This window comes from Eumetopias jubatus, unplaced genomic scaffold (genome assembly GCF_037043125.1).
Source record: "Eumetopias jubatus isolate StellerSeaLion01/CBP00866 unplaced genomic scaffold, mEumJub1_p1.0 scaffold_12, whole genome shotgun sequence".
Taxonomy (NCBI): domain Eukaryota; kingdom Metazoa; phylum Chordata; class Mammalia; order Carnivora; family Otariidae; genus Eumetopias; species Eumetopias jubatus.
This window is the reverse complement of record NW_028274818.1, coordinates 102,758,377-102,771,989: the sequence shown is the minus strand read 5'-3', so window position 1 is coordinate 102,771,989 and position 13,613 is coordinate 102,758,377. Positions and strand designations below refer to the sequence as shown.

Genomic DNA, 13,613 nt, shown 5'->3' with positions numbered 1-13,613 from the left:
ATCGTGAAAGGAGCCAGACAGCCCTGTGGTTTGAGGTTGTATAAGAGAGGGCTCCCCGTGTGCTACTTAACCTCCTGAGCTTGGGTGAGGGATTAACCACCTCTGATAAGCGCTGCAGGTGTGTTATCCAGGCCTCAGTACATCCAAAGCCTGGAGGCTTTTTTGAGAGAAACGTTGTCGTGTGCCCACAGAATGCGGGAGTAATAGTGACTCCATCATCGGAGTTTGTCACAAGTCTGGTTGAAGAAATGCTTCTTTTAAAAAAAAAAAAAGATTTTATTTATTTGAGAGAGAGAGAGAGCAAGCACGAGCAGGAGAGAGAGGGAGAAGGAGAGAGACTCTCAAGCGGACCCTGCGCCGAGTGCAGAGCCCAACATGGGGCTCGATCCCACAACCTCGAGATCACGACCTAAGCCAAAACCAAGAGTCGGCCCCTTAACCAACTGAGCCACCCAGGTCACCCCTGAAGAAATGCTTCTAGAAAGTGCTTGCTCCGAGGCAGCCCCCGGCTGGCCAGACTCTAGGGCTTCAGACCCCGTGTCTGACTTTAACATTGGCTCATACTTGTCCTTCCAGATCCCTCGGTCTCCGTCGTAATGTCTCTCTCGGTTCTGTTTTCTCACCAGGTCAGCGCTTATTTGGGGAGACCATCTTAGGGCTCACCCAAGGCTCCGTCTCCGACCTCCTTGCTCGCCCAAAGCCCTGGCACAAGCTTAGTCTGAAGGGACGGGAGCCCTTTGTCCGGATGCAGCTATGGCTGAATGACCCCAACAACGTGGAGAAGCTGATGGACATGAAACGCATGGAAAAGAAAGGTAAGCCCCACTGTCCACTCTGGCCAGTTGCCTTCTTATCTACAAATGCACCGTTTCTTTTGAAGCCTCTATGCAGAGCTGGTGAGAGACACTGATCTGTGGTCAGGCAGGGCAAAGGGATTTTTGACAATCATCAATTGACGAGGACCTACGAGGACTGGGAAGATTTGTGACTTTTTCTCCCCAGCGGACTGAACCCAAAAACATTTTGGCGTGGGGGGAGCGGCACCCGGACAGTTCCTTATAGTCACCCTGGCGGTCACTGTACCCTTTTTCTTCTTTAAGGCCACCAAGAGGTGAACATCACAGCACTCGGTGGTGGTGGCCCATTTGTTTATTGTCTCTATCTTGGCGGGTATGTGGGCAGTTTGTCTCGTGAACGTGTTCCACGTGCCAGGGACTTCCGTATTGTATCTTATTGGCGAGATCATTCAATAAACACATTTGTAGATAAGGAAAACTCGGGTTTAGAGAAGTTGGGCACCTCCATTAAGGTCACCCAGCCTGGAAAACAGAAGAGCGAATTCCTGCAGAGCAGGTCTCTCTCGCTGTTACTTTATGGTCTGTGGGGCTCTGCAGGACTCAGCCCCCTTGAGGGCCAAGTGCGGCTCTTCTTTCTGTATGCCTCTGCAGCCCTCTCAAATGCTGACCGGCCTTCTTCGGGCACCTTGGTGGTGCAAAGTAATATCTGCTCTGTCCCCTGGTTTCCACTCCTACCTGCGGCTCTTCGCTCGTGGGTCCTCCACTCAGAGGGCACAGTGCTGTAGCTCACGGAGTGGCCAAATCAGAATCCCTTAGATGTGGAGGTGATGCACCACCCACTCGTGTGGCCGGGGCACGTCTGAGCCAGGGGCTGGGCACGGAGCCCGGGCCTGCATCCTCCAAGTTGACCAAGAGAGCCTGCTGCTCACGGCCGGCCTGGTGGCACTGTTGTCACCCAGCCAGGGCAAGGGCCAGAGCTCCAGGAGGAAGTGAGCATCTCTGGTGTCTCCTCCGAGAGCTCCGTGGGGTCAGGCCTCCTGTTCGCCAGGTGCTGTGCTGAGACCTCACACAGTCCCCCCCGCCCCCCAGCTCTGTCCAGTGTAGGCACATTCTCCGGGAAAGGTGAGGCTCTGGCGTTATGAGACTTGCCTGGTATCAACCACTGGCAGAAGGAGAGAGCAGGAATCCAGAATCACAGGCTGGCTGACTCTGGAGCCAGTGCTTCTGATGTGTGTTGTGCTCCCTTATGCTCGGACCCTGCCACCCTGGGACCTGTGGGCCCACACAGCGGCCTTCCACCACACACAGGGCCCTCCGGTGGACTTCGGCCTGCCCTCCGGGGTATAGACGGAGGCCCTGACACAGTCCACAGCCCTTTGGGCGGCCACAGATGCCTGGTGCCACATCACCCCCAAAAGTTTTTTCATTTTCTACCTTGGGAAATTTCAAACCAAAAAGCAGAACGGTACCATGAACCCAGTATATCCATTACCGAGTTTCAGCGGTTATCAGTGCCCACCCAAGCGATGTGAAAGCTTTCTGCACACTGGCAAAAGGCAGTGCCTGCCTCCTTGAGCTCCCTGGGAGCCCCCCCTTGGCCAGCCCTCCGAGGCCACCCCCTGAGCAGCCCCCCATGGCTGCAGGCATCAGGAGAGGGACAGCCCTGGTTCTGTCACCCCCTGGTATGTTTCTCCTCGGAGGCCACTAGAAAAGGACCCTTGCCCCCACAAGTAGATCTTTGGGGGCTTCTTAGGCCTCTGCTCCTCCAGCACGGGCTCTGGGCGCCATCTTGTGTTTCAAGAGAGTTACTGTTTCCACCGAGCCCAGGCCCCTCCTCACATCCATCCCAAGGTCCCTAAAAGCAGCTGTGGGCCCACTGTCTTCTCCCTCCCTCTAGCAGGGCTGCTCACTCGAGGAGCCTGCCCCAGACACACCAGTGGGTGAGCCGGAGTATAGCGCTTCCTGTAATGTCTGCCCGATGGGAGCGGTCAGCTGGACACACTGGGCTGGGTTCTTTCTGGCCACTGACTGTATCATATTCATTCTCTTTGGGGGAAGATTTGCCTTCTCCACTGTGTTCCTAGATATAATCCTAAAATGGCAAGTTAGTTAAGTCACTGCCTGGCCTAAGTTTCTGCCTCTGTAGAATGAGGCTGCTCATGCAAACTTCTCCAGGTTGTGAGCATCAGAAAGAACATGCCGAGCGTAGCAACCAGCACACATAACTGCTCAGCAAATGAGTTTTTAAAATAAGCTGGGTTCCTTTAAAATAGATGAAAGCCCGTCGTGCTCCCAGTCTAGACCACACCGGGTGATCCCACGTGCTCTCTGCTTCCTTCTCTTCCTAAACGAAAGCTTTGCATGCTTCTCCCGTTAGCTCGAACGTTTTGTTGCTCTCCTTCCTTCTTCCTGTCCTCTAAACATTTTGTGTCCACCCTGGTCTGCCTTCTGCTTTCTGTCCCTTTATGAGATGGCCCTTGAACCAACCTGTTCACACAGCCCTCGGCCCCCAGACGCACGCGCACAACGCACGCACGTACCGCCTGGGCTAGCTCGTGGGCTCCTCTGACCACCCATAGTCCTCTCCTGTGACGTTTATTTGTGACCCGAATGTGAGGGCTGCCGCAGGGCTGGGGCCCTGGCCACCATCAGGCAGGACAGAGCAGGCAGCAGGGCCCAGAGTAGACGTAGGTCAGACGTACCAGCTATGTGACCCGAGGCAGATCGTCTCACTCTGGCCTTCGGTGTCTGCATCTGTACACCGGGACGGTCATGGTCCCTCTCACGGGGCGTAACTGGGAGGATCGCTTGACAGATGTTGGCCCTACTGCTACAGCCGCTCTTCCTCCCCACCTGCTGCTTGAATCACATAAGCTACGTCCCATTTTCCATCCGTTTTAAGAAGTTTTAAGGGATTTTCAGACCATATTCCAAGCTAACCCACTAGAAAGCTCACTGTGGAGGACTTATTTGCTGGAGGGGTTAGGGTTAGGGGTTAGGGGTTAGGGTTAGGGTTAGGGGTTAGGGGTTAGGGTTAGGGTTAGGGTCCCATGCTTTGCCCTATCATTTTGCCATCTGGTGCCCTTGCCTCCTTCTGCCAACATCCCAGACTCCTCGATCCATCACTCCAGGGTGCTCTGGCCATCGTCCGAGACAGACTTCGCTCTCTCCAGCTTCCCATTCCCCATCCCCTGCAAATCCCAGCCCTGGATTAGTGCTCCGCCGGCTCTCTCCACCCGTCCTCCTTGGCTTCTGGGACCTGAGCATCCCAGCTCTAGGTGGGTTGGAGCTGCCTCAGATTTGGGGCTCCAGCTTCGGCGGGGTCCCCTGCTCTTCTCCCCACCCCTGCCCCCCCTCCTGCACCCCGCTCAGGACTCCGTCTCCATCACTTCAGATCACCTCTGCTCCTGCCTCCCTCCTCCTCAGGAGAACGCAGGCCCCCAGCTTCCCCACCTCAGCCCCTGGCAGCTTGTCTGCACCTCCACCCCACCGCCCCCGCCCGTCCTGCCTCCCGCTGCACCTGCAGCGATCCTCTCTCCCACCTGTACCACCAGCTCTCTCCCCTCGGCTGTGGAAACACTGTCAGCTCGCTCTCATCTTTAAATCCGCCCTCAGCCCTGGATTTCCCTTCTAGAAGCCATCCTGTCTCGCTGTTCTTTTACATTTGGGCGTCTTAACATAAGAACTCGTGCTCACTGCCTTCACCTCCTCACCTCCCGTTGAGTACTCCGCCCACTGCCGCCGGGCTTCTCCCACAGCGACACTGCACCTGTTCACCACGGTCCCCAGTTCTGTCCTAACCGCTAAAGCCAGAGGGCCTCCTGGGGGCTCGTCAGACTCTGCAGCACTGACGCTGTTGCTCGGCTCTCCTCACTCTCCCTTTGCTCCCACGGTTGTCTCCTGGTTTTCCTCCTGTCCCTGGATCCCTCGTAGCTGCTGCTTTCCGGGGGTACCTCTGCCCGTGGGTGTGCCACAGGGCTCCATTCTCAGCCCTGGTCTTTCTCCTCGACGGCATAGACTGCAACCATTGGTCCAAAATTCTTCTCTCTAGCCCAGACCATTCTTCTGAGCTGCCTACCTACCAGTCCCGCTGCCTCCAGGACATCTCCCTGTGGGCGACCCAGAGACACCGGCGCCCCTGCTCATCTCCCAGCCTGAGACCAGGGGGCTCCTCCGCTCCCCTCTCCTCAGTCCCTCAGGAGTCCGTCCCCCGGTCCTGTCAGCTCTGGCCCCTACCACTTCCACGCCCTCTGCTTTCCTCCAACCCCTCCGCCATCTCCCCAGTTCCGATCTTTATCATTCTTACCTCCTAACTGAGGGCCCTCCTGCCAGTCCTCCCATCCAGTGCGTCCTCAGCAGCAGCCAGAGCAGTCTTCCCAAAACGCGTAGAACTGCTCATACCAGTCCTCTAACTAAAGCCTCTTCACTTCTTCCCACTGCGCTTAAGGTCAAGTCCAAACTTGCGGCCTACCCAGACCCTGCCTGTCTCTCCAGCTCCTGCATCCCCCTCCACACCCCTTGTGCACGTACGCGTACGCGCACACACACACTCTGGAACTGTGCCGTCTCGTGCCCCTGGGTCTTTGCACACACTTGTCCCACTTTTTGAAACAGCCTCCTACCATCTTCTACCTCATCACCTATTTTTTCTGGTTAATCACTCCTTGGCCTTCAAAAGCCTCCCTTGACCCCTCCCCAGGCGTTCCCTTAGTGCCTCCCTCCATGATCCCCCGTGCTTGCCTCCCTCACTGCGCTCTACGGGGGTCACCTGTATACTTCCCTGCATCCCCCACTAAGCCGTTTGGCAGGGACAGCCGGCAACCCGGCGGTACAGCAGAGCGGGTCCTTGATGAGTGTGTGCTGGGTTTCCGAATGGTTCTAGTCCAAGTGTTTTGAGACACTCTTTGGAAGAGCAGGGCAGAACAGCTAGCTACCACGGTCTACACAAAAGTCATTGTGAGCCAACGGGGCACCGTGGTGCTCTGGGGGGGGGGGGTCGGGGGCTTGGGCAGATCTCCCAGTGGGGCCCACAGCTCATTCCGATCTCTCTTCCTCCCTCAGCATACATGAAGCGGCGGCACAGCTCAGTCAGCGACAGCCAGCCCTGCGAGCCCCCCTCCGTTGGCATTGACTACAGCCAGGGCGCCAGCCCCCAGCCCCAGCACCAGCTGAAGAAACCCCGAGTGGTGCTGGCTCCCGAAGAGAAAGAGGCTCTGAAACGAGCTTATCAGCAAAAGCCATACCCGTCACCAAAAACCATCGAAGAACTCGCCACCCAGCTCAACTTGAAAACCAGCACCGTCATCAACTGGTTCCACAATTACAGGTACGGTCCGGCTCTTGGCCCAGGAAATCAGGGCTCTGAGAGAGCGCGCCATCAGCCCTTGGGAAGCGGCTGGTCTGTCCCACACATGGTGGCCATGAACACTGCACAGGGATGGTGGTCTGGGCACTTGACCCTGACCGGCTGGGGACTAAAAGCTTGGTGTTTGGTCGGTTAGTTGGCTTTTTATGTTTCATTGGAGTTTTTAACTCCCGAGATGTAGGGTCACGTGGTTAGAGACACTCCATGTCTGCTGTGGCCAGGAAGACAGTTATCACTTAGTAAGAGAGAACGTAGGCATCCATGGTCCCATAGCAGTGAAGGTTTCTTCGTGGAGACCCGAGGGGTCTTGTACAGCATTATCTTCCAAATGAGTTTGATTAGTTTTGTAGTTAAATAAATTGAGTCAAGTTAATGAAGATTTATTGAGCATCTACTAGATCTCCAGACACTGAGCCAAGTGTTTTAATCAGCACCGTCCCACTTGATCTTCACAGTCATTTAAGGGACATAGTTCTACCTGCATTTTACAGGTGGAAAACCTAACACTCCGAGGGGTTAAGTAACGGACCGAGGTGAAAGGGCCTAGTGCTCTCCCGTAGAACGAAGCAGACTGGGGTAAAATGTTTGGATGAGCTCATGAAAATCCACTGACACATAATGGCTTGTTGACCATAGCTGTAATCCAGACTTCCTCTGCTAGAAACCGGGACGTCCCAGTGGCCTGATGGGCATGCCTTCTTCTTTAATGCCCTGGAAGTGACTGTCAGTTGCTCGTTCTCATTAAAATGTCCTTTTCTCTAGGGCTCAACAGAACTGGGGCAGGTGCTCCTGGTTCTACCCGGGTGACAAGTACACATGCGTAGCCAGTGCAGGCGGAGCCCTCCTGGTTACTTGCCTCAGACAAGTTGTGGGCAGCAGAATATCCCGGATAGCCGGGGGCCGCAGGGAGTCGTGTCTCCGACTGGACCCTGCCTTATCTGTTAGGCTCTGCTGCAGTTTCCCAAGTGGCCCGGCAACCCCACCCCCATCTCCCAGTGCTGAGCAAAGTGGGAGGTTTTAAAATATTAGATGGGACCCGAAATAATACCTTGACTGCTGATGAAAGCTAAGTTCACATTTGTAGCTTAGCGTGAGAGCAAACAGCCCTGCTGCCTGACCCCTTGGAACCAGGCAAGTTTATCCATTCCCATGTGCGGGCTGGCCCCCGTGAGGGCAAAGAAAGTACACGAGCTGAGCACCACCAGCTTATTCATCCTAAATTTACGGATGAGCTAAAACCAGAGGCAGACCGAGGCTAACAGGTGCGATAATGGAGCTCACTCTACAAGGAAGGAAACTTCAAGAACAGTAGTCAAAGGAAATGAAGGAGAATGAATGGGAACCCGGGCAGAGGTTCCCCAGAGCCCCCCCACCCCTTGCCAGGTGTTGTGCAATCCCATTTTCACTTTCTAGACACAGAGGTGCATTTGAATATGTACTTTCGAGTCTTCTGCAGGCTGTGTCCATTTAAGTGTGGTAACTCGAGATGACTGAGTAAAGTTGCTACCAGTTATACAAAGCATCTCGAGAAACCATTTCCCCTGGCCCCGCTGGGGTCACCTTTTTCCCCAGATCTCACCTGCAGGCCTCAGCTGAATGGCGGTCACTGCCCCCTGGCCAGGGCAAGTGCTCTCCAGGCTTCTCAGCTTCTGTCACTCATCTTGCCGACAACCATGGGAATGCCCGGCCCATCACAGGTGGTCAGCCACTCACTGGAAGAGGCCCCATGTGTGCATTTAGCATGAGCAAATTCAGCCATATGCGACAAAAGTAAAGGGGGAAGGGAAGAGAAGAGGAGGAGCAACTTAGCAAAGCAGCTCAGATCCAGGTCTAGAGGAGATGCTCAGAACTTAGCAAAGCAGCTCAGATCCAGGTCTAGAGGAGATGCTCAGTAAATGTTTTCTTTCAAAATTAACCACAACAAAGCAGGCTGGGCTAAGGCAGATGGAAGAACCAAGGGCAGAGATTTGTTTCAGCTGCAGAGATCTGGAAAAATACCCTGGAAGACGTGTGAGATGTGCAGGGTCTTGAACAAAGAACTGAAAAGAATTTTTGTTGTTGTTGTTAAGATTTTATTTGAGAAAGAGCACAAGCAGGGAAGAGGGAGAAGCAGGCTCCACTGCTCCCCTGATGCGGGGCTCGATCCCAGGACCCTCGATCATGACCTAAGCGGAAGGCAGATGCTTAAACCGACTGAGCCACCCAGGCGCCCCTGAAAAGGATTTTATAAGCCACAAAATAGGTCAGATGAGAAGTGAACACTAGGTCATTCAGAATTGGCATAAAGCCCAAAGAATTGAAGTCACTTGGTCACCCAGGAGGCAGAATGCAGAGCAGAGAGTGAGTGCTCCCTCCATGGCTTTAGCTCTTCCAACTAAATGCTTCGAACGGAGACCAGCTTAGCCTGGTAGACCCTCCAGAGCCTCATGTAAGGACTGGCACACATGCACTGAATTCCTCAGGGAAGAGAGAGTTTCTTATGTTCTGCGGGAGTTAGACAGGAGAAGTAGATTTTTTTTTTCTCCTGCCCCACCGGAACCCACAGGGAGTAATGGGGAAGGGGGGGGATCAATTTTTAGCCCCATCAAAAAATACAATTTTACTTCCTCTTATCTTTTCACCCTCAGGAAAGTACAAGTAACTTAGGGTGACCATTTACCCAGGAGCAGGGCCTGGAATGCCAGAACAGACTATCTAGCACAGGACACCTGGTCTCCTCCTAGAAGAACAGGGCCACCCAATAGAAACTCTTCCAAGCCCTAAATACCATGGCATCCTGCAAACCTTGTGTGACTTGTTTGAAAACCAGATCTGTTCCTGGGACCTGATCTTTCTAGATCAGAAGGTAATATTTTTCATGGACATGGAGACAAATCTAGACTAAGAAGGATGATGTCTCCTGTCAGTTGAGCATATGGTATGTGCCAGGCACTGAGCCAGGAGCATTACAGATGTGTCATCTCATTAGATCCTCGGATGAGCTGCTGAGGGTGGCAGCCAGGATGCCAGGCCCCAGGCGTGAAGTTGTCCCTTCCCTCCCCCCAGCCCTTTTACCTCAGCCTTAGCAACCTAACAGCAGGAATTCTGTCATTCAAAAGGCAGGTGGAGGGTCTGAGTAGTCCCCTTTTTTTCTGGGTCTACTTTGTGTCCTGTATTATACATTAATATTTTATTCTTAACGTCTCTGCAAGGAAAGATGCTATTCTCCACATTTTTCAGATAAGAAATCTGAAGCTCAAAACTGTTCAGGACCTTTTTTCCAAGCTCTATAGCTAGTAAGTTTACAAAGCCAGATTTCAAACCCAGGTTGGCTTGGTTCCATAAAGCCTGTGCTCTGTTCTGGGCCAGTCTGCCCCCGGGACTCAGAGTTAGTACCTGGTAGACCTGTGGCCTGCCGGTCTAGCCTCCCACCTCCCCAGCCAGGGTGGGATGAGGACTAGGTGTTTGCCCAGCTGGCATTCTTGGCTGCCAAGGGGCTTGAAAGGCAGCAGAGTAGGCTTGCCGTCTCACAGCACAGTGCCCAGGAGCCTATTAACAAAGGCTTGCATTTCATGGGCCCTTATGGTAGCCCCAGAGAAGGAGGAGAGAGTCTTCTGTTACCCCGGGCAACTTCAGGGTGTGGGGGGGCTTTAGGACCTCACCCTGTAGCTCTCACTCAGAAACCATCCTCAGCACAAGGGACAGGGCTCAGACTGTGCAGGGAGCAAATGATGGTTATGAACACATAACCACCACCAAGGGTTCTGACACACTAGACTGACAACTTTCTCCCTGGCTTCAGCACTCCCCACATCCAACACAAGGCCTGGCATATAGGGGGCTCTCAAAACATGTTACCTCTATTGGGGTCTATGTACTACAGAAAATATTTTTATTGCATGCCTAACCTAAGGGCTTTCGGCAGGCCCAGTTTCTGCAAGACAGTGGGCTTCATGCCAATTTACCTGCGGATACTTTTCCACTCACAGTTGGCACATTGATCAGAGGCTTTTCAGCTCTTTGGAATAACCATCCAGAGAGAGTCCTGATTGAGCCTAGTACTGTGAGCAGATGGAAGGAGAAACGCTGGCACAAAAACAGACTTAACAAGAGCCCTTTCTTGATGTCACCAAGGGCCCCCAAAACAGGGAAGGCCTGGGCCCATCTGTAGCTGTTTCCTTCAGACCCAACAGAGTAAGGGAGCACGCTCCCCGCTAGGGGGAACTCTCTGCTTGATTACAACATGCTTGACGTGTTGGAGCGCAGGTTTGGTCTCCTTCCTGCTTGATCAAAAGTGACCCTTCCCGGTCTTCTCCTCTTAGGGGAGGGAACTGGTTGAAACATAATTTCGTGGAACGCTGCGGGGGCCCCGACCCCTGACCTGTGGCTCAGAGCGCGGCGCTGAAGTTTCTCGCTTTGGGCAATGAGTATTGGTTCTCTCTTACGAAGTCCTGGTGAGGAAGCAGTGGTTCGCACCCCTCCTGCATTCCCACCTGTCAGTTCAGTCGGCGTGTATTGCTGTGTACCAAGCACCGTGCCGGGCCCGGGGTGTGCGGAGAACGGGACCCGCCATCCACAACCTGCCGGGAGGCGCGGCAGGACGGGGATGGAGGGAACGTGCCATTAAACAAGTCACACTGGCGCGCGCCGTCCTCGTGGGGAAGAGGGGGCTGGCACCCACCCAAGGGGCGCCTCAGGCAAAGGCACGGAGTGTGGGAACCGGCGGGGCTGGGGGCTGGGGTGACAGACCGCCCCCCACCGCCAGCGGCCGCGCTCACGTCACCCCCCCCCCACTTGTGTCTCGCAGGTCTCGGATCCGCAGAGAACTGTTCATTGAGGAGATTCAGGCCGGGAGCCAGGGCCAGGCCGGGGCCAGCGACTCCCCGTCGGCCCGAAGCAGCCGGGCGGCGCCCAGCTCGGAGGGCGACAGCTGCGACGGCGTGGAGGCCGCCGAGGGCCCGGGCGCCGCGGACGCCGAGGAGTCGGGCGGCCCCGCGGCCGCCGCCAAGTCTCAGGGAGGGCCGGCCGAGGCGGCCGCGGCCCCGGAGGAGCGGGAGGAGGCGCCCAGGCCGGCGGAGAAGGCGCAGCCGCCGCCCTCGGGGGCCCCAGCCCCGGACGACGCCGACGACGACGAGGGCCGGCCCCGGGCGCCCCCGCCGCCCCCGCCGCCCCCGCCGCCCCCACCGCCGCCGCCGCCGCCGCCGCCCGAGGGCCCCGCCGACGGCCCGGGGCCCGTGCCAAACCCCGCCGCCGCCGCCGCACCTGCGGCCGGGGAGGACGCCGCTACCTCAGCCGCCCCGCCGGCGGAGGGCCCCTGCCGGGCCCGGGACGGCGCCGACAGGAGTTCCGCTTTGCCAAGCACCAGCGCGCCGGCGGCCGCCCGCAGGGCCAGCTCGCTGCAGAGCCTCTTCGGCCTCCCGGAGGCGGCGGGCGCCAGGGACTCTCGAGACAACCCCTTGAGGAAGAAGAAGGCCGCGAACTTGAACAGCATAATCCACCGCCTGGAGAAGGCCGCCAGCCGGGAGGAGCCCATCGAATGGGAGTTCTGAGAGGGCGCCGCCCGCCCGTCCCGCCGGGCCGAGCCGGGCCGAGCCGAGTCTCGCCGAGCCGGGCCGAGTTTGGGCCAAGCTGGGCCGAACCAGGCCGAGCCGAGTCTGGCCGAGCTGGGCCGAGCCAACCCGGGCAGGGGCCGGGCCGGGCTGGGCCGGGCTGGGCAGAGGGGCGGGCGCCGACTCCGCGGCCTGGACCGTGTTGCGCACTTACCGCCCTGCGGGCCACAGGGCAAAATCGCCATAGGCCAAGGTGCATATAGAAAACAAAGGAGCATTAAGCCCAATCTATGTCGTGTTTTCAAGGAAGAAAACGGAAATGTGTAGTCGAGCTTTTTTGTACCCTGAAGTGTTTTTTTTATTGCCCTAAGTGATTTCCACAGGTTCTGGAATAACTCTTACAGCTTTGCCTTGCGCCCTCCTCTTTCGTGTGGGCTTTAAAAAAAAAAAAAAAATCAAACCCACATATTAAAAGGGGGCTTTTTATCTGCCATCTAATGGCTTCAGAGCGATAATACACTATTATCTTCTTAAACCAGGAAAAAAAAGGGGGGGAGGGGGGATTTTTCAGAAAAATTAAAAAAGAAAGTTTTTGTAGCTGTTCAGTTGCCACTAAGAGATTGCACAGTCAAACCGACTCTAAACACACTAGTTTGGATTCCTAAATATTTTCAAGTAAAGAATCTTCTCGTTTGAAACTTTGAATTAAAATAAAACACATTTACTCCACATATTTTTTAACAAAAAGAAAAGTCACATCAGGAAACTATCTGATTTTGTGGTAGCTGACGTAGTGTTTTCTTGTACGTGAATAGAATCCTGACATGTAGTGCACATTGATCCATAGCTTTAACTGACTCTGGGCTTTTGCTGGCCAGGGTCTGTTTAATACACTCCATTCTAGGCCAAATCAGGACAAAAAGAAAAGATCCGAATCTAGGTATTTTATAATCTGCTTTTTAACCTCTAACCGCAGAGCACGCTGATCAGACCTCATATCTCGGAGGTTTAGGAGACAAGTTAGAACTGTAGCATGTCCCCGTTCATTCTGTTTAATTTATGGTGTCTACGTCTGTGTTAGCGCGTCTGCACACGTGCGAGCGTGTAAAGCAAGGAGGAAAGAGTGGGCCGCCGAGGTGGCAGCAGGCAGTTGGGGGGGGCCGCAGGGGCCCGGCCCGCGTGGGCAGCAGGCTTTCCTTGGCACAGAAGGCAGCACACCGCACAGCACTCTCCCGGGCGCCTGATGGACTGAGCCCCACCAGGGGCCGCTGCTCCCCGGGCCTGGGCAGGGCTCTCACGCACGCGTGCGCTCTCTCTCTCTCTCTCTCTCTCTCTCTGTCTCTCTCTTCCCACCGCAAGCACTGAGGACTGTTGACGTCGTGGGAAGTTTCCTTCCCTGCAGAAGAGAGAACGTGGCAGTCTGGGCTCTGCTCCCACCCCTGTAGAGATGGCCCACACTCACACCAAAACGTTGTTGCTCTTCACTTCCAGACCAGACCATTCATTGGCCCTTCATTCATTCTGCCTCTTGGAACAGTTCTTTTATGCAGTCTAGGGCAGTCTAAGTACAAATCAGAAGTCTAACTTGTCTCTGATTCCTCCTGTTGTCTATGTGTATATGCGTGAGAATAGAGGTGGATGAGAGTGTGCGTGTGTGCGTGTGTGCAATTTTATACGTCTGTGTATTTTCTTAAGTACCTGTGCACACATAGAGTGCATTTACTGCCACCTTTTTTCAATAAGCTGTTTTATCAGTTACGGCTTCTACAAGTTTGCTAATTTAGACTCCTTTATTGCCATATCTTTAAACTAACAATAGATGATTTCGGTATATATATATATTTTTTTTTGCTTATTTATAGGTGCTGTATTTTATTATCTGATTGTTAGGAAGGGATGAAAGGGGCAAATATTCTTTAGAGG

General features: G+C 54.8%; 1 protein-coding gene across 6 annotated transcripts in view; it reads left to right on the top strand.

Moving 5' to 3' along the window:
- Positions 1-13,613, top strand: part of CUX1 (cut like homeobox 1) — a 350,704-nt gene that overhangs the window by 314,287 nt on the left and 22,804 nt on the right. For 3 of the 6 annotated variants that reach the window (XM_028110252.2, XM_028110251.2, XM_028110250.2), the window contains exons 22-24: positions 627-815; positions 5,859-6,123; positions 10,949-12,150. The exons of the other annotated variants lie outside the window; for them this stretch is intronic. In XM_028110252.2, the coding sequence (XP_027966053.2) occupies positions 627-815; positions 5,859-6,123; positions 10,949-11,690 (1,196 nt within the window). In that variant the 3' untranslated portion in view covers positions 11,691-12,150. Of the gene's footprint in view, positions 1-626; positions 816-5,858; positions 6,124-10,948; positions 12,151-13,613 lie in introns of those variants that run through there. 6 annotated transcript variants of the gene reach the window in all.